At 37.6% G+C, this 19,014-nt stretch overlaps 1 protein-coding gene across 7 annotated transcripts in view; it reads right to left on the bottom strand.

Moving 5' to 3' along the window:
- CPSF3 (cleavage and polyadenylation specific factor 3) overlaps positions 1 to 19,014 on the bottom strand; it is a 31,945-nt gene that overhangs the window by 11,168 nt on the left and 1,763 nt on the right. For 6 of the 7 annotated variants that reach the window (XM_006191846.2, XM_014565321.2, XM_032496997.1 and 3 more), the window contains exons 2-11: positions 16,060 to 16,123; positions 14,248 to 14,345; positions 13,505 to 13,633; positions 12,022 to 12,199; positions 10,685 to 10,774; positions 9,292 to 9,442; positions 6,538 to 6,713; positions 5,376 to 5,534; positions 4,277 to 4,423; positions 1,883 to 2,035 (exon numbers count right to left, since the gene is read on the bottom strand). In XM_006191846.2, coding sequence (XP_006191908.1) covers positions 1,883 to 2,035; positions 4,277 to 4,423; positions 5,376 to 5,534; positions 6,538 to 6,713; positions 9,292 to 9,442; positions 10,685 to 10,774; positions 12,022 to 12,199; positions 13,505 to 13,633; positions 14,248 to 14,345; positions 16,060 to 16,123 — 1,345 coding nt within the window. Of the gene's footprint in view, positions 1 to 1,882; positions 2,036 to 4,276; positions 4,424 to 5,375; positions 5,535 to 6,537; positions 6,714 to 9,291; positions 9,443 to 10,684; positions 10,775 to 12,021; positions 12,200 to 13,504; positions 13,634 to 14,247; positions 14,346 to 16,059; positions 16,124 to 19,014 lie in introns of those variants that run through there. The other variant, XM_032496998.1, reaches the window with a different exon arrangement.

Here is a 19,014-nt window from a genome sequence, read left to right as displayed (position 1 = left end):
CCTACTGAGAGGGAACATTTTTTAAGAGAAGAGTACTGACAAAAATTACCACCACCACCAAAAACCCTTAGAAACGTGAAATCCAGCATTCTTTAATATAACTTTTCTCACCTACAAATCAATGAACTCAAAGGGGACAAAGACCCTGTACTTCACACTTGTTTACTTCTCAGTGGTGAGGGCAGACGGCAGCGAGGCAGTGGCAACACGTGTTCTCAGAACTGCAACGGGAGCCGGCGCTCTCACATGGCTTCTTGGGTTATTTTCTCCTTACATTTTGGTGACTAAATGGAAAGGAGTTTTGCTGCCAGGGGGCTGATTTCAGGACAGTGATGTCCCAGGAGCTGATGAGGTGGGTATGCTTGTCTGCCTAGAGAACTGTCTGAGCGCTTCTTCTGACTTCACCCTCTGCTGCCAGCTTCCCTTTCTCTATTCAAGTGTGTGCGAGTTCCCAGCATGCTGAGTTATTACCACACACACAACTGGTCGGTCTGACAATTCTAGAAAGCAAAGTGCACAGGGTTTTTCGATAATTCTCTGGGGGTCTGATTTTCTTTACCTACCTTTTTACTTTGCCTCTGTTTTACATGGCGGAGGATGGCTGTCATCAATCTGACTTCTCCCAAAGTAAGGTTATTGCACTTGAGGGAAAAAGCAACTACAGCTAATGATGCTAAGTAACTAAAATAACAGAACACTCCAATGCCAAACTATTTGGGGAAACAGATGCTGACACTAGCTTCTCTATGCAAATATAAAGTTAAATATAAAATGACACATATACCTAAAGTGTGTTCTCAGTTCTAGAGCCAAAACATTTTATTTTTAATGCTGCATACAATATTTCTTGAGGACTTATAACGCACAATGGCCTAATAAAAACTCTGGAAAGTCCTGCTATAAACATCTTAATTTTGTTTAGCTCAGCTTCTCCTAAACTGTGTGACTGTAAAACTTCCTTTTTCTCCCCACACTGCAGCCAGCGGAGTTTGTGAAATACAGTTCTAGATTCCTAACTGAATGTATTTTAATACAGGTATAAGAGCCCTTCTATTAAACTGGTCCCTGGAAAGTTCTGCAAGCAGTAAGGTTCAGGAGTAAATACAACCATTTGCTTTTCTTTGACAACAAAAGCCTCATATCCTAACTTTTGCAAATTTGTTTTTTTCCTCAAATTCAACTGCAAGAAATGATATCCATCAATTAGCTTTCTCATATCTGGCTCATTATGTCTTAAAAGAATCAGTAAAGTTGCTCATTGACATGTTTGATATTTAAAACTTCAGATAGATAATTAAAAAGCTTCCTTTAGAGGGATCTTAAGAATTTTGACTTTTGATTAATAGGAGGTAAAAGTGCAGACTGCTTATAGCACCCCTCTAATATCCCGTCAGTTTTTTCCCTTAATTATTTATTTTTTAAATTTGGAAAATATACTTCACCATCAAAAATGATTGATTCTTAAACAAATGTTTATAAATTCCACAATATCCACAGACATTATGTTTAGAGACAGGAAACTACCTTTAGATTCTTAGGGAGAATGCCAAGAGGTGGGCAGTAAAAAACAGCAACGGACATTTGTTTATTCTCTGACATGGGAATGAAAAGTAAGTAGGAATGTAGATTAAAAACTATCAAACTCAATATTAAGGTCTAATTTATTTGAAAATTTTCCACGTGAAGAAACAAATTAGTGGACCCAGAGGAAGCCTAAAAGCATAAGGCTGAAGTGCTTGTAGTGTACTGAGTAGACGGAACTCATCAGTAAGTACATGATCTTGATCTGATTAAGAGGTGGGTTTTCTTAGCAAGCATCCATTTCCCTGAAGAGATAAGGAACCACTAGGAATGGACAGCAGTAGGAACCATAACCTCTTACCTTGGCTAGTTTCTCTCCCCTGAAGTTCAAGGTCACTGCTTCTGTATTCCGAGGATTATGAACCTCTATGTGAACTTCATCATTATCTTCATATTCTCGAATCAGGGCTGCTTTCAATCTGGCCATTTCGTTCTGTTCTCCATGGACTAAAATCTGCCAAGGGTACGTTTTAAAAGAGCACAGGGAAACATTCTTAGTTCAGATTAATAATGGTCCTTATCTGAATTAGTTAATTATATGAAATGGAGATATACTTGAAATTATTAAACTTTACTACTTTTAAGGACCACGAGTCAATCAAACTTGTATAGACATTTCCAATCTGTTTGGCTTTAAAAGGTCCTTAAGTGGAATTATTTCAAGAGACAATAAAGAAATTTCTTTTCTAGTCCAGTTTTTGCCACTAACAAGATACACAACTTTGTGGAAGCCAGACTTTTTCTAGGCTTCTATGTGCACATGGGAAAGGGCGGGACCAGGCGACTTCTGGAGCCTCTAGTAGCTTTAAATGCATGTGGTTCTTATACGAGACTATTGCTACTCCTACTGCCTCAGAAAACACCCAGAGTTTTCTTTAGATTTCTTAATATAAGACTATCAAAATAAGCTTTTGGTGGGGAAAGAAAGACTTCTTCTGTTTCTTAAAGTAATACCAGATAAAGTATTTCAGAACCAAATGAAACTATGTTTTAGAGAGGTATTTACAATTACTGCATTAGCTACATACACATACACACACACACACATATACACATATATAATATCAGTCTTTCTAATTCACTTTCATAACATGTATTTTACAAGAGAGATAGATCATTCTTCACCTACACTGTAGATGACTTCTTGCCTGGGCTAACAGAAGCCTGCCCAGCATCACGACCAGGCAAAGACTTGGTTACTGGAGGAAGGTAAGCATCAAACTGAATCCAGGAATTTAAACTGACAGTAGCGATAGAGTCTGGAGAGCAATAAAATGGGGCTGAGGATGAGGTGCTGATTCCAGAGAGAAAGAGCGATACAGCTCTTACTCCACGGCTTTCAAATCTGGGAGAATATCTGTAAACCACACACACCAGAAGGCGCCCGTGAACTGCTACACTGTGACCAGACCTGACATGCTATACAGCTAAGTAGGTGAGGGGTTTTCTCCACCAAGGAATCTGCTCATTAGGAGCCAATGATAACTACCTGTGAGGACTACCATGTAGAAAGAACTAAAAAACTAACCAAAGAGTACACAAAATGCTCAACATCGCTGATCATCAGGGAGATGAAAATCAAAACTACAGTGAGATCCCATGTTGCCCTTATTAGCATGGTGATAAAAAGGAAACTAACCAGTTGACAAGAATGTGGAGAACTGGAACCCTTGTGCATTGCTGGTAGGAATATGAAACGGCAGAGAATGCCATGGAAAACATTTGGTGATTCCTCTAGTTACACACAGAATTAGCCTATGATCCAGCAATTCCACTCCTAGGTATTTACTAGGTGTTTACCAAGAACTGAAAACAGGGACTCAAACAGATGCTTACGTGCCAAAATTCATGGCAGCATTATCATACATTATAGCCAAAAGGTGGAAACAATCCAAGTGTCCATCAACAGATGAATAAACAAAATGTGGTCTATACACACAATGGAATATTATCCAGCCATAAAAAGGGATGAAGTTCTGATACTGCTACATCCAGAAAGAGCACTTCTTTACTTCATATGTTTTCTATAGACTCATGTTCCATACGTGCTCCTCTAACTAAAGATACATTTTTTTAAGCTAACTCTCTCCAGTCCCACCAAAATATAACTCTTACCTTAATAATAACATAAAGCTTAAAAATATAAACAAACCAGATCAGTAAGGAGCGATGTAATGCTCCTTTTAACTTTGCACTTTTAACTTTCACTACTATGTGACTTGCCTTCCTCCTCTCTCCACATTATGCAGCATTTTCTACATGCCAGGCACCGAATTACATGCATTTAGATACATGTTCTCTCATCTGATCCTTACAATAACCTTATGGGTATTATTATCCCTGTTTACAAATGAGGTAAGGAGAGGTTAAGTAACTTGCCCAGGGTTACACAGCAAGTAAGGGGTGGAGTTGAGATTCAAAACAGTCATACTTGTAAAGCCGGTGCTCTTAAATTATTGAAGAGGCAGCAAAGAAGGCTGGAGTTGGCAGATCTGAGTAAGAGAGTCCATGTAAAATGGAGAAAATTCAAGTGCACAGCTTGCCTGACTCAAAGGGGAGCATAAAGGTTAGGTCCAAGCGCAGGTGAAGGTACTGCTGCTACCGTAAGGGAAGGCGGTGTCTGACCTGAGAACCCGCTGCTGCAAGACACCCTTTTCTCCTTTTTTAATGCTGAAAAGCAAATTCATAAACTCACCACGTGAGGTGGTTTCAGAGCACGAATAAATTCACTGGTTTGCTGGTAATCCGTGTGAGCAGAGAATGAAATGTAATCAACAGACATTTTCAGTGGTAGCTTCTGTCCAGACATGGTAGTGATTTCTTCAGGTTCAGACATGATATGCTGTTAAAAACAAAACAAAACCAATAAACTATCCAATCAGAAAAGGAAAGGTACATTTTCTACTTTTTTATGCAGCCATTAACTCTTACGCTAATTTAGGAACTTGAGCACAAAAATCATTCTAATGCTAGTGATTTAGTACATATCAAATAGTTATTTTCTTGATCAAGCAAACATTTAATCAGGAAGGTAAGCCAATTAACACAAAAAAATCAATGTATTTGGAGTCCTGTAAGTGAAAGTTATAACTCTTATGATGGGAAAGGTATACTTTTATTTCCAACTATCTGTTCTAAAAAGTCACTTTCCAGATAGGAGGATTTGTATAAAGGACAGATGTATTTCTATTCTGGAAACCTATTTTACATACATAGCAAATATTGTCTAAATGACTTACAGAATAAGATAAAAGTAGTAAAAGTGATCAAGGCATGGAATCATAATGTATTTAAAAAATTGAAGTTATTGGTAAGAAATAAGAGAATGTGATGCATGAATGTTGAGAAATTCTCTCTAAAGTTTTGCACATCCGTGTCTACATCCCTCAGAGTTAATGTCAATCATTTTGTATCAACAGGAAGATGGGCAATCAACCCAAACACATTCCGCAGCTTTTCAGAACACGCATTAGTAAACTTCTTCTTTATTAGATGAGGGTTATCCATGTGTCTGTCTCAAACAGATACCCTTCCATTTTTTCCTTTACTGCCACCAGATGAGTGCTTCTCAAACTTTCACATCCCTGCCAATCAGCTGGGGATCTCAGTGTCTGCATTAACTTCTCAGCTTTAAGAACATCTCTAACTGCCTATTTCCATCCTCATTTTTAAAAATCAAAACTTGTATTATTTAAAAAACTACAAACTTAAAGAACACGGAAAACCCAGGGAGGCTACCGCTGCCTCTGCAGTCTTGACTAGGAATAACACAGTGGTCTAAGGCTCTGACTGACCTTGGCGAGTGTGCCTTCCACACAGTACCCGGCTATAATGACGCCGTTCCTCTTATCAGTACACCAGCTTTCAAAGAGCTCCCTGGATAAGCCACTTTGCATCATGCCTGGGGAGGCCATTACAACGCTGGGGCCAATGTCGTCAAAATGATCCATGCTCTGGGAGGAAAAATGGAATGGTAAAAGCATGTTAAATTCCAGGGTTTGACAAAGCATTGGTAAAGAATACCAAAAAGTGAGGAAAAAGATGAACACATGGGAAGGGACTTGACAAGACTAGCAAACATTTTAAGTCCAATTTCCAAGGTCCCTAAACAGGTTAGGCTGGGAGTGAAAGGAAGACAAAATGAAAAAAAGCAGTTAGTTCACAATGACCTTCCAAACCTTCTACAGTGGATGAAGGGTCATTAAGACCATTTTCAGTGCCTAGCAGGCAGGCAGAAAGTAAAAGAAAGATTCAAATGGGTTTCTATCCACCCAAGGTAGAATTCTGAAAGAATTTCCCCAAAGACTCACAATGACTTTGCATACTTCATTACATTTTGAGTTGGCCTGGAAATCTAATCAAAAAGTTCAACATTGTTTCTAGGGAAAACTCGGCTCTAACTCCTAACCAATTAACTTAAAAAATAATAATTTACTGACAGAGCCTATTTACAACTGGAAGATCACTTATAACTTGAATTTTGGGGTATTACTTTATTAAGATTAGAGCATTAGTTTAAATGAAATTATTTGTTTAAATTAAAGAAAATCAGATTTTATTGAATGCTCTAGGAAAGTAAACATGAAAATTTGCATATTAGAATCTGCAGTGCTAATCAAAAAGATGATTAGGTTTGAGTAAGAACAGAAAAAATATGTAACACAAGATATTTTTCTCCTCAGGGCTTTTCATTTCTATAGCAGAGAAATCCAAGTTATTTCACAATGGTACATATTGAGAACATGTGGAGAGCTAGAACAAGTGGCAAATTTGTTTAAGCCAAAAAGAATGCTAGTTGCTAAACCTTTGATTTCTCTCAGAAAAGTGATGCTTGCCCCAGAAAAGGTAAGACTTCAGCAGGAAGGATTCAGCCACAGGTCAAGGACAGGTGTCCCCTCCTGCTGCTCACTCACTTGTGCTTTATCTGCCCTTCTTCCGTCTCCCAAGAGCACTCACCTTAAGGTTACTAATGTGTTTGAAAACAAAGGGGTTGTTGATGTTGATCTGTTTGCGGATTTTGTCATTCATGGCGTTCACGTATGTCTGGTACACCGCCATGCACTTCTTGGCCAAAGACGATGCGTAGTATATTGGGATATCATGGAGTTCTGGGTGGTTCTGCCAGTACTCATCTAGAGAGATTTTACAAGATTAACAAATATCACTTTGTTGTGTGGGGCAAAGAGTTCAAATAATAAATGATACATATAATTAATTTTCTAAAACTCAGATAAGAAATAAATTAAAGCACAGAACTATATTTTAAAGACATAAACTTATAAAACCAAAACTTATTTCTAAGCATTAATGCAGGACCTAAAAAGAATGTTGTGACCATAGTCCCAAATATGGATGCTTTTAAAAATGATTCAGTAGAAGTTTACACTGATTAATAGAACGTGATTTATTATCCCAGAGAGACACTAAATTCTGTGATGGTTTTAAATAAAAATGTTTTATTTATACTTCAAATAGACATTGAAATAGACAGGATTGCCAAAGAAGTTAAAATTGATTTTGAACACAAAAAGGTCACATTACTCTGTGACTATATTTTTAGAAAACTGCTAAACAGTTTCTGATAATTAATGAAAACAGTGAGCAACATACCTTCAAAAGAAGGCTTGTTTTTATTGAAAATCCTCATTAAATACCCAAATATTATGAGGGTAGTACAGCCAAAAGACATCACTTATTCTACTTGGTGCTCTTGTATTTAGGAAATGTATTAAATATCTAATATACAATTTACATTTATTATTTCTAATTTCAAACAAATTTATGACAATTGATTTCCATCTTATAGATTAGGAAACTGAGGCTTTTTTAAAAAAGGTTGAAAAGTGTGGGAATGTTGTTTTTCTACTTGATTTATAAGTGAAAACTCCATATAAGGACAGGGACTTTTCCTGTCATACATTACAAATATATTTCCTACTTTGCCCTCTGTTAGTTGTTTGTGTTCTTTTAGATACAATTAAAATTCTTAATGGTGTCAAAGTTTTCATATACACCCTTACGATTTTTCAAATATCCTGCAAAGTACACTACATCCCAAGATCACATCACAGTCTCCTATTTTTTGCGTTGTTTTTATGAAAAAATTTAAATGTTAAAAAAGTTGAATAACTTGCCCAAGGTCATATGGTTAGATCACAGGTGAGATCTGAAACCAGGGGTTCGAATGGCTCTTCTCTATTACACTACATTACAGGGAGAATTTAAGGGAAAAGGAGCAACCAAGTGCATAGAGCAGTCCTGGTTCATAAAGGGTTGTCAGATTCAAAAAAGCAAATGCCCAGTTAAACCTGAACTTCAGGCAAATAAAAGATGTTTAATATAAGAATATACAGTAAATATTTGATATACTTAGGCTAAATATTATTACTTATCTGAAATTAAAATTTAACTGGTGTCTTGTATTTTTATTTGCTAACTCTGGCAACCCAACTGGATGGTGAGGACATAGTTTCGGCCTCTCAGTTCCTTCTGCTCCTCAGATTACTGTTACGGAGACTTTTCATTTTAAGACGTCTAAGGACAAACTTGACTTGCAGTTAGAAAGAAGAACCAAGTCAAAACCAAGAGAAAACTAGACTGGTTTAGGATTTAGAAAATTTAGCTTCTACCAAGTCCTGTCTCTCTCTCAGAGATTTGCTTTTTTTTTTTTTTTAATTATTATTATTTTTAATTTTCGTTTTTATTTTCAGAGGTTTGCTTTTGATCTGAGGTCATTTATTCGGCTTCCCCTAGTTCCCTTTCCAGTGTAACAGGGATGCTATTTACCCCTAGCATCATTCAGGCAGAACTGAGAAGTAAAAGCTTGAGATCATTTCTAGTTCTTCACATTGACTCTATGTCCGTACAAACACTTATCAGTTATTCTTTAAGAAGGGTGCATTCCCCCCAAAAGAATCACAGAATGTTAAAAAGGATCATTAAATATATGCACAAGTGATGCCTACTGTTCCTCTTATTACAAAAAGTTATACACGCTCACTGACATACTTGGAAAATCGAGAAAAGCAGAAAATGAAAAAGAAATCATCCAATTTCTCACTATCCAGATTTAATATCTGATATCTTTGAATATCTTTCTGGCCACTTGCATATTTTTTTACCTAACTATGTTCAGAGTCCATACTGTTTTGAACTCTACTTTTTAGTCCACTTAATATATTATGTAAAAATATATAATAACTAGCATGAAAAATGATTTTTTTCCTATGATGTGGTATTTACTGACACAATTCTTTAAAATTACTAGAATTATGAACACCCTTACTAACAAAATTTTCTGTGTATTTCATTCCCAGAAATGGAACTGCTAGGTCAAAGGGCAGCATATTTTTAAACTTCTAATGCTGATGGCAACTAGAAAGGGGACACCATTTCTATTTCCAGTAGCATTGCATGAAAGACCCTGTTGCTCTGGGCTCTTACTGGCACCAAATCCCTATTCTTAAACATAGAAACTAAAAAAAAAAAAACAAAAAAGTATGACTGAAACATGATGCTGTACACCAGAAACTTGACACAACACTGTAAACTGACTATACATCAACTTAAAAATACAAAAAAAAAAAAAAAAAAAAAGCAGAAACTGAAGCCCAGAAGGGTAGAACAACCTATCCAAGGTCATGCAATTATCCTGATATAACAGCACTCCACGATTTTGAGAATCTCCCAGGTGAGAAGGAAAAGGCATACCTAGAATCAAGAGAAGCTCCTGAGCCCTTCCAAGAGCAAAGACAGGAATGAGACCTCTGCCCCCTCTGTTTACAATATCGTGAACAGTGTTACAGAATCTGGCCTCTCGCTCTTCCCGCTTCTCGTGGATGTGGGTCCCATAGGTAGACTCCTACACAACACGTTAGAAGTGTGAGACAGGGCTGGTCATTCCCAAAGTATACAAAAGCCAAACAGCAAGCAAAGTGCTTATTTCTCTATTAACATGCCATTTTCATGAACATATGTTGTTATAATACGAATTGGAAAGAAGGGCAAATAATAATTTTAGAATTCAGATCTGGCTAAATTAATAAACATTTTTTAGAAAATGGAATCAGAATATAGTCCAAAAATGTATCTTCTCTACTCAAGATAATTTTGCTATGCTTTTTTTTCTAAACCATTTTGATTTCCATGGGTGGGAAAAAGGCTATTTCTCCCACCTCTGATAAGTCAAGGTTATAAATCAGAAACAGATATTGTTTCTTCTAGTTCTGTTTAAGAATATCCCCTCAGCCTTACTATGTGTGGCCCGCTGACCAGCAGCAATGCCATCCCCAGGAGTTTATTAGAAGCACTGAATCTCAGGCCCCAGCCCAGCCATCATCAGAACCTTTATTTTTACAGTATCAGCAGATGACTCATAAGCACATTACAGTTTGAGAAGTACTGCTCTAAAGTACCAGATATAATGAAAATAACTTTTTTTCTGAGGGTTAAAAAAGCAACTTCCTTTAAATTAAAGTCAGTTTCCATGCTGGATATACCATGAGCGGAGCCAAACTGAATTCACTTGCGACATTCAGTACAGCAATGAGCACCAGCCCCTTGCGCTTGGGCAGCTGGGGGATGCTGTGGGTGCTGAGGGAGAAACAGACAGCTCTTCCAGCTTTAACTAAACACCCATGATATTCTTATATATACCACAGGCCCAATGCACATTAATTAATTTGCTCCTTACCAAGCCCCACAAAGCTGCTGTACAGGTAATATATTTTTTTTTATTCTTCTGGGACCTGCAACCCAGTAGGCAGACAGGACATACACATGAAGTTAGCAGGTGCTACAGGTCAAAAGAGAGTCACAAGGAATGGCAAAGGCAGTGGGGCCACAGCATTCCTACACGATGGTTAAGATGTTCTATGAACTGGGGAAATCAACCTAAACAAAAATACTTAGGAGATTGTATGTCATCTTTGATAGTAAACCAGAGTTAACACATTTTAATAAAAAGTTAATTTTTATTCTAAAAAGCCAAATACATTGTGATATCCAATCACATATTATGGAAATGAGATCACCCTATTTTTTTCCCATTAGAAAAAAATCCTGCTTACCTTACACAAATTACAATACAAGCACCAATACTTACAATGATAAGAATATCAGGTTTAATATTAGGAATTTCAGCAGCCATTAAGTGTCTATCTTCTTGTCTTGAGAAATCACCAGTGTACAAAAGCTATAAAAAAGATAAAGCTGGAAAGTTAGGATTGTGGAAGGCTTCATTTGACTATTGAATATATTTAGCTCATAAATTCTCTAAAAAAAATTTTTTTTCTTAGCTCATAAATTCTTGAAAGTGAGGTTTAACAGAAAAAGTGGCCTACAACTGAAGACATTTAGATGCAGTATTTGTGTCTAATTCAAAATGTGTAACTTAGTTCTGTCATAAACCATCCAGTGTTTCAATTATTCAATTTAACTAATGGAAATAATATAGCCCCAGAATCATCCCACAAAGATAACCTCTATATTAATAAACTTGAGAAGTATTTTCAAGATCTTAGAGAAAAAGGGCAGGAGAATGAGGAAAGAAATCTACTGACATGTACGGGAAACCCACCTAGACAGAAGATAAAACTGCATCTTCCATCAAATTTCATCAAATTTGAAATGGGAAGTTAGAGCTGCATTTTTGCTATTTTCTGCTTATTTTTAGTGCCTCCAAGCAAACAGCAATAAATGGTTTCACAGTACACATGTCAATGTGTAAAAATTTCAAATAATGAGCAGTTACAAAAACTAAGAACAATATTACACGAGAACACTGGTTCCCAACTCTGGCTGCACATAAGAATCACCTAGAAAACAAAAAAAAAAAGGCCAAGGCCACACCCTCAGATCCAATGGTATTTTTAAAAAGCTCCTTGAGTGAATTAAGGTGCAGCCAGAGTTGAGAACTGGCACACCGGAGTCAGTCTTGAAAACTATCAGTCCACCTGTTTTCTCAAGTTTATTGAGACTCCCGTTTGTCTTTTTCGTCAAGGATGGCTGCAAAGATCCTTTCTGATTAAGCTCTTTCACTCACGCAGTCCACCCTCTCGAGGGGCTTATATGTGAATCCCAGAACACCAAGAGGACATGGACGCCAAATCACGTTTCAACGTTAAATGGATGCAGCCCCAAGGAAGGCTCTTCCCTAAAGAGCTTTCAGTTTTCTAAAGCACACTGAAAAGGAATTAATCCTACAGGAGTGTGAGGAAACTTTTCTGAGATGCTTACTGAACTCTTTTCTCAATCATGGTAGAAAAAGTATCACCGGCGTATAAACCAGGATATTTACACTGGAAAAAAGAATCAACATAATTTTATGTTTCAGTGTCTTGACACTTCGCAAGTCTTAGGGGATATTCTTTAGTCCTGTTTGGTGGTATAAAGCCCTGCACTCATTTCTCGTGGGGAGGACACTCCAGAACTAGAGAGTACCTTTACACCTGCGATCTCAATCATGAACATGGCCGCTCCCAGGACGTGGCCGGCGTGGTAACACCAGAACTTGATTCCTGCAACTTCCTTCACTTCATGAAAGTTGATGGTCTCAATTTTATCCATGCTCTCTTCCAAATCTGTCTCAGTATACAGCATGTCGTCTGCTGATATATTACTAAATTTTTAAAGATGCCAACAACAAAAAAATTAAGGGTAAGATTTTTAACAAGTCTTTGAACTCAAAGAAATTGTCTGTGGATGACATGTCCATGAAGATATTTCTTAGAATTATATTGTATGGCTTATGCTGTTTAGAATCTCTTGGACATTTTGTGTATTTTTTTAACTCTGCTATTATAATTAAAATGTTCAGTGTGTATAATTATACAGCATGATTTTAAGCAAAGTACACACAGTGAGTTAAGGCAAAGTGTTCTTTAGGATAGTATTTCTCAACCTTTTTTTCTGCCCTAACACTCCTGCAAGATAAACTCACTCACATACATTGGACCACGGCAGAGTTTCTCACACTGGGATGTGAAAAGATTTCTCTACAAAGTCTAACATACGTTTTCTCCTAAAAATTATGTTAATATACTTCCAAAAAAGCAAGAGAGAGTAGGGGTTAAGGACACAGACACTGAAGCCGAGATTGCTTGGGTTCAAAGCCCAGCTTTGTCTCTTACCCTGATCATTAGGGGCAAATAACCTAACCTCTCTGTGCCTCAGTTTCATAATCTCTGTAAAATGGGGTTCACGACAAGCCTACACCATGAGGTTGATATGAAGACGAAATGGGTTAACATATGTTAAGAACTGAGGACTGTGCCTGGTACATGGTTTAAGTGTTACACACTATCACACAGCGCTAATACATTATTTAAGTGTTAATCAGTATAATTATTACTAAGAATAACTCTTTAATTATTCTGTATTTATATAAGAAAAATAACAAATTGCATCTTAGCTACCCTTGGAATATACATATTAAACAGTTAACTTTTGAAGGCTAACAACTTGTACTGTAAGTATCACAAAAATGCTCCAAATTTTCTGGTACAGGAGATTTTCCTCTTGCAACTGGAAAAAACTATCCCAGGGAACTTTTTCCACTTAAGATAGTCAGTTCGCTCTGATCAAATCAATCAAAATAAGATTTCAGTATACATCACCGTATAATATATTTTGTTTTAAATTTTAACAAAATTAGGAAATTCTATGTACAGAATATTTCTATCGTATCTTATTCACGTAAATTACAAAGATTTAAAGGGATGTTAAAAACTACATAAAGACTTAAGGCCAAGGAGGTGCTGCGTACACAATGGGTGTCTGATGAGTTGTTACTGAATGACTGAATTAATGACTTCCTTGTGGATAAAAAGAAAACATCTCATTTCAAAACACAAAATGGTCTATATTGTAAACCATATGTACTGTGTAGAACCAGATGCATGATAAGTCTAACAAAGTAATTTACCTAACTTTGACATAATCTGAAAGAAGCCATCTATAAATAGCTTTTGTGGCATGAGTCATAAATGTTCTTCCCTTGAAACTTGTCTTCTGTAGAAACCAGGGCAAAGCTCCACAGTGATCCAAATGGAAACTTAAAAAGAAACAAAGAGATTCTGTCAGTTACTAAAATACTACCCATCATATACTTGACGTTCACTGTACAGAAAAGCTCTCTGTAACCATCACACACCAATACTCTCAGAACCTACCAGGGGCAGGTACGTGCAGCGGGAGGGAGTGATGCATCCAGCTCAAGTGTAAGGAAAAGACATTAAAAGCATTTAAACATCAAGATATAGCCAAACCTATTTCTGGCAGCCAAAGTTATAACAAGCGCTTTGGTGGTATCAAGTTGAAACATGTCACTGTTTATATATGAAGTTCCCACAGAGTAACGTGACAACTCAGTGGCCTCAAGGGGATATTCTGTCAAAGAGCTTTCTTGGTCTCCCAGTTTTACAATGATCCAAGGCATACATTACCTCCTCACTTACTCTAGAGATGGGAAGGTGAATCTTTCTAGTAAACTTCTCTCACCTGCGATGACAGTATGGCGTGTTGTCATAAGACATAAGATGTCTGCAATATAATTTCTGGTAGGAAGTACTCTTAAAACACCAGAATCTTAAAATCTGGTAAAGAGCGATCTTTATAGCAAAAGTCATTGAAAAACAGTGTCCTTAATAAAGAAAAAAAAAGCCTTACTGACTAATTAGTAGGAGATCAATCTCAGCTGGGTCAATTAAATCAATATAAGGAAGAGCATCCATTCCTTCTAGGCCAGGGTGGATCCCACAGTCCAGCTGAAAGAAATGGGGAACAAGATCACAGTCACCTCCACACTTCATTAAAGTTCATTCAACAAATAAACAATAATTATAACTAATCCATTGCACTACACCAGATGGACTCCATACACTAGCATTTGGAATGCAATTCTTTCTGTATATATATATTTTTTATTGAAGTATAGTCAGTTAACAACATTGTGTCAGTTTCTGGTGTACAGCACATGCTTCTGTCATGCAAGTACATATATATATTCGTTTTCATAGTCTTTTTCATCATAAGTTACAAGATATTGAATATAGTTCCCTGTGCTACACAGTATGAACTTGTTATTTATTGGCATGCAATTCCTATTAAATGGGCAAATACACCATTAACGATTCTAACTTCCCAAATGAACCTAAAATATAATGCCCATTTAGAGTCACAGAACACAAATGCAAGACATCTTCTTTCCAGCTACTTCTTGTAGGCACTCTTAACAATGAATGAGCTCTTTTTCAAGAAATTTAGTATCAGAAGATGGCCACCATTTTTACAGTTTATAGATTTACTACCACCAGATCTGACTGTTGTGAGAAGACAACGATTAGAAATAGGAAACTTCCCTGATCAGGGCACTTTAAGTATTTTAAGGCAAATTCTTAAGAGGCAGTCATTAGAGTTATATCTTCATTTTTGGGGTGTCTTTGTCATATTAATACAATAAATGACTAAAAAGACAATCATGTCTGCTATATGCCTTTTTTTTTAATTGAAGTATAGTCAGTTTACAGTGTTGTGTCAATTTCTGGTATACAGCAATGTCCCAGTCATACAGATACATACATACATTAGTTTTCATATTCTTTTTCATTATAGGTTACTACAAGATATTGAACATAGTTCCCTGTGCCATACAGTATAAACTTGTTGTTTATCTATTTTATGTATCGTGGTTAGTATCTGCAAATCTCAAACTCCCAATTTATCCCTTCGTACCCCCTTCCCCTACTGGTAACCATTTGTCTTCTATGTCTGTGAATCTGTCTCTATTTTGTAAATAACTTCATTTGTCTTTTTTTTAGATTCCACATGTAAGTGATACTATATGGTATTTTTCTTTCTCTTTCTGGCTTACTTCACTTGAATGACAATCTCCAGGCTGCAAACTTCACCTGTTCTTTTAAGAGTGGGAGAAGCAGAGTGGAACCACAAGAACACGATAAGCCGTGAATCGCCTTTCTAATGAGGACCACAGAGACGACCCCTCCCTCTAACTCTCAGGGAAGGAAATGGGCTTATCGGAGAGACTGACTTGCCCAAGGCCAGGGGCCCTAGTGCTGACTGAGGTACCTAAGCTGGTACCAGGGCTGCACTGCGTGGGGACAGCTGGAGCTGTGAGTGTGTTCAGGTGGCCAGTTCCTTGGTGTCTTCCACCAAGGGTGGGGCAGTTAGGTTGGCCAGAGCTTCAGGAATAGAAGATGGACTTTGAAGAAGCAATAGTTCAGGAGATCCAGCTGATAATTTTACAACCTTGGAATATATATTCTCAGTTTACTTAATGTTTTGTCAAATTACTAAGTGGAAGGTATATTAGTTTCCCACATTAACATTTTACAGCATAGAATACATCTCCAACTAGGACATTTTTCTGGGAGCTAAACAGATAAGTACTGTACTAGAAAAGACTTAACACCGAATGCAGACAGAGCCTTACTGTTAACCTGATTACCAAATAATAATTACCATTATTTTTCTTCCTTTGAACTCCAGAATAATACATGATCTTCCTACTTCTTGTCCAGCTCCACTGTAAACATTCAAGGGAAGGAAATACAAATGATTAAAAAACAATCAAAATGAAGCCAAATAAATTCAAAGTTTTTTACAACTTAAACTATGTCCCATGTGATGACAGCACTCACTTGAGGCAGATGACGGTCTCACAAAATTACAAAGATAGGGAAGAAAAGTGCCAATGTGGGAAAAGATGAAAAGTGACTTCAGGGATCTTTTAGTTGTTCAAATTGTGAGAGAGGGTGATTTAGAACCAAGAAGCTCAAAGGTTAAATCCAACCTTCTGAATGTTAGGGTTAAACTATGATGTATTTAAAATGTAAACTAGTGGTGATTAAATTATTCAATGACACTTTTAGAATGAGCACTTAAGTGTAAACCCATAAGCACTTCAATATTCTTTCATTTTTTTAAAAGATAATACACACTTACCAAATAGCTTAAGTTTAAGTAGGCTTATCTTATTCATACCTGTGAATCTGTCTCTTTTCCTTCTACATCCTGTTATTTCATTATATTTTATACCAAGGACTTACACAACTTCCCCTTCTTCTTATATTAATAAAACAGACTTATCTTCCAATTACCAGAAGGCTTTAAGTGAAACCTCACCTGTTTTTCAAATCCCTCACCTTCTTCGATGCCTTTCCCCATTTCTAGCTCACAACGAGCACACTCACTCGCTAAGCAGTTACTGTTTGCCAAGCACTGTATTAAGTACCCAGCATATGGAAATGTCCGATACCAGGAACCTGACCTCAAGAACTCGTTGTCTACTAAGAGACAGGCATCAGATGCATCTATCTTCAAAACAAGGTCCTACGTCAGAGGATGCAGATAAAGAAAATCAAACCACTGTGGTGATACCAAGAATTCCTGGCCTTCCATTTTAACTGGCCTCTAGGCTTCGTGTGTGTGTGTGTGTGTGTGTGTGTGTGTGTGTGTGTGTGTGTGTGTGTGTGTGTGTGTGTGTGTGTGTGTGTGTGTGTGTGTGTGTGTGTTGGGGGGTGGTTTCCATTTATTTACTTATTTATTTTAATGGAGGTACTGGGGATTGAACCTAGGACATTCCCTCTTAAGAGTGTCCCTAGTTCTGTTTCTCCTACAGTTAGTGTAGTAACTATCTCAAACTTTCTCTCCTAAATTTTCCAGCCCTCAGTCCTGTTCCACTAGAAGCCTGGGCTTTCTCTGCATGAAAAAATTATGCTGTCCACTTGTCAATTTCCTCCACTTCACTTACCGACCCATCTGCATCTTTCCTTCCACTTCTCCTGTACAGGGACCTTTCTAAGGCTAATCTTCCCACCATGGTTCTACATTCTGCACACTCCCTCCTTCGGAGGAACTGACTCCTGCTACATCACTGGCTTTTCCCTGTCCTCTCTTGGTCATCGGTGTTTTAACAGGCCAGTCATGCCCATCCCCAAATTAAAATCCTTTCATTCAAATTTCCTTTAGTTTCCACTTTATTCCTTTTCTCTGCCCGCTTCTAAAAGCTGTGCACACTCTCTGCCTCTATTTCCTCATCTCCCCTCAACCCACTGCAGTCTGGCTTTTTACCAACTACTCTTCTGAAATCCTCCTTGCAAAGCAGCTCTTTGTTGCTGAGAGCAAACAGCCCTTGTTAGTCCTCGTCTAACTCATTCTGCCTGGCAGCACGTCATCCCTCCTCCGACTTCATGCTCTCCTGCTGTCCTGCTGGTTTTCTGCCTTAGTTTCCTTCATTCAGCTGCTTCTGCCCATCCTTCCAATGCTGATATTCTGAGGGTTCTCTCCTTGGCCCTCTTCTCAGTTTTCCTGATCTTCATTTTCACATTTGCTGATTTCCAAATCTGTATTTGTAGCCCAGATTGTTCCCTTGAATTCCAGACCTCTAATAGTCACCTGGAGTTGGTATCTCCACTGGGACACCTCACAGGCACTTTATACTCAAATATGCCAAACAAACTTGCACCTCAAGTCTCTTGCCCTTGCTCTTTCTTCCTAGAGTGCTCTGCCCCCAGATATTTACAAACTGGCTCCTTCGTATCCTTTGGGTCTTAGTTCGAATGTCACCTCATCTGCCCTTCACATCGTTCTATCATAACACAACTACATGAAGTTATTGGATCTACTTATTTATGGCTTGTTTCTCACTATTAAAATGAAAGCTCCTAACAGCAGAGACATTGTCTGTTCCATTCACCACTGTATACCTACAGTGCCTGACATGCAGTAAATCTCAAGAAATATGAATAAAAAGTCCCAAATCATGAACCTTGGAAACATTATGCTAAATGAAATAAGCCAGTCACAGAAGGTTACATATTGTAACCCATCTATAGGAAACGTGCAAAACAGGATACTCTGTAGAGAGGGAAAGTAGATCAGTGGTTGCCTAGGGCTGGGGAAGCTGGGGGGAAATGGATGTACGGACTTCTTTTTGGAATGACAAAAATGTTCCGGAATTAGATAGTGGTGATAGTTGTAAAACTGTGTATATATTAAAGAACCATTGCTTTGTACACTTTAAATGAGTGCTGATGTGAATTCAATCTCCATAAGGCTATTATTAAACAACGAAACTCTCAAGTTTACCCAGACCTGCCCCATCTCCTATGCTCGTTGAGTGATAACACGATCATTTACCAGGTATCCAACCTAGGAATCGGACTCGCCCTAACACTCCTTTCTGCCCTGCCTTCCCTCCCCACAACTGCCCCTTCCAAGATATCTGATCAGTTACAATGCTCTAGATTTCACTTCCTTACACTCTCAAACCTCTTTCCAAACCACTAGTGCTCATTTCACTCATTCTAGGCTCTCATTGCTTATCACTTGGATTATTTCAATTTCATCCTACTGAATTCTCCCCAATTAAACCACCCTTTCATCTGCTACACTGCTGCTAGGAGCATCTTCAAT

Source organism: Camelus ferus, chromosome 15, assembly GCF_009834535.1.
Source record: "Camelus ferus isolate YT-003-E chromosome 15, BCGSAC_Cfer_1.0, whole genome shotgun sequence".
Taxonomy (NCBI): domain Eukaryota; kingdom Metazoa; phylum Chordata; class Mammalia; order Artiodactyla; family Camelidae; genus Camelus; species Camelus ferus.
This window is presented reverse-complemented; position numbering and strand designations above follow the sequence as displayed.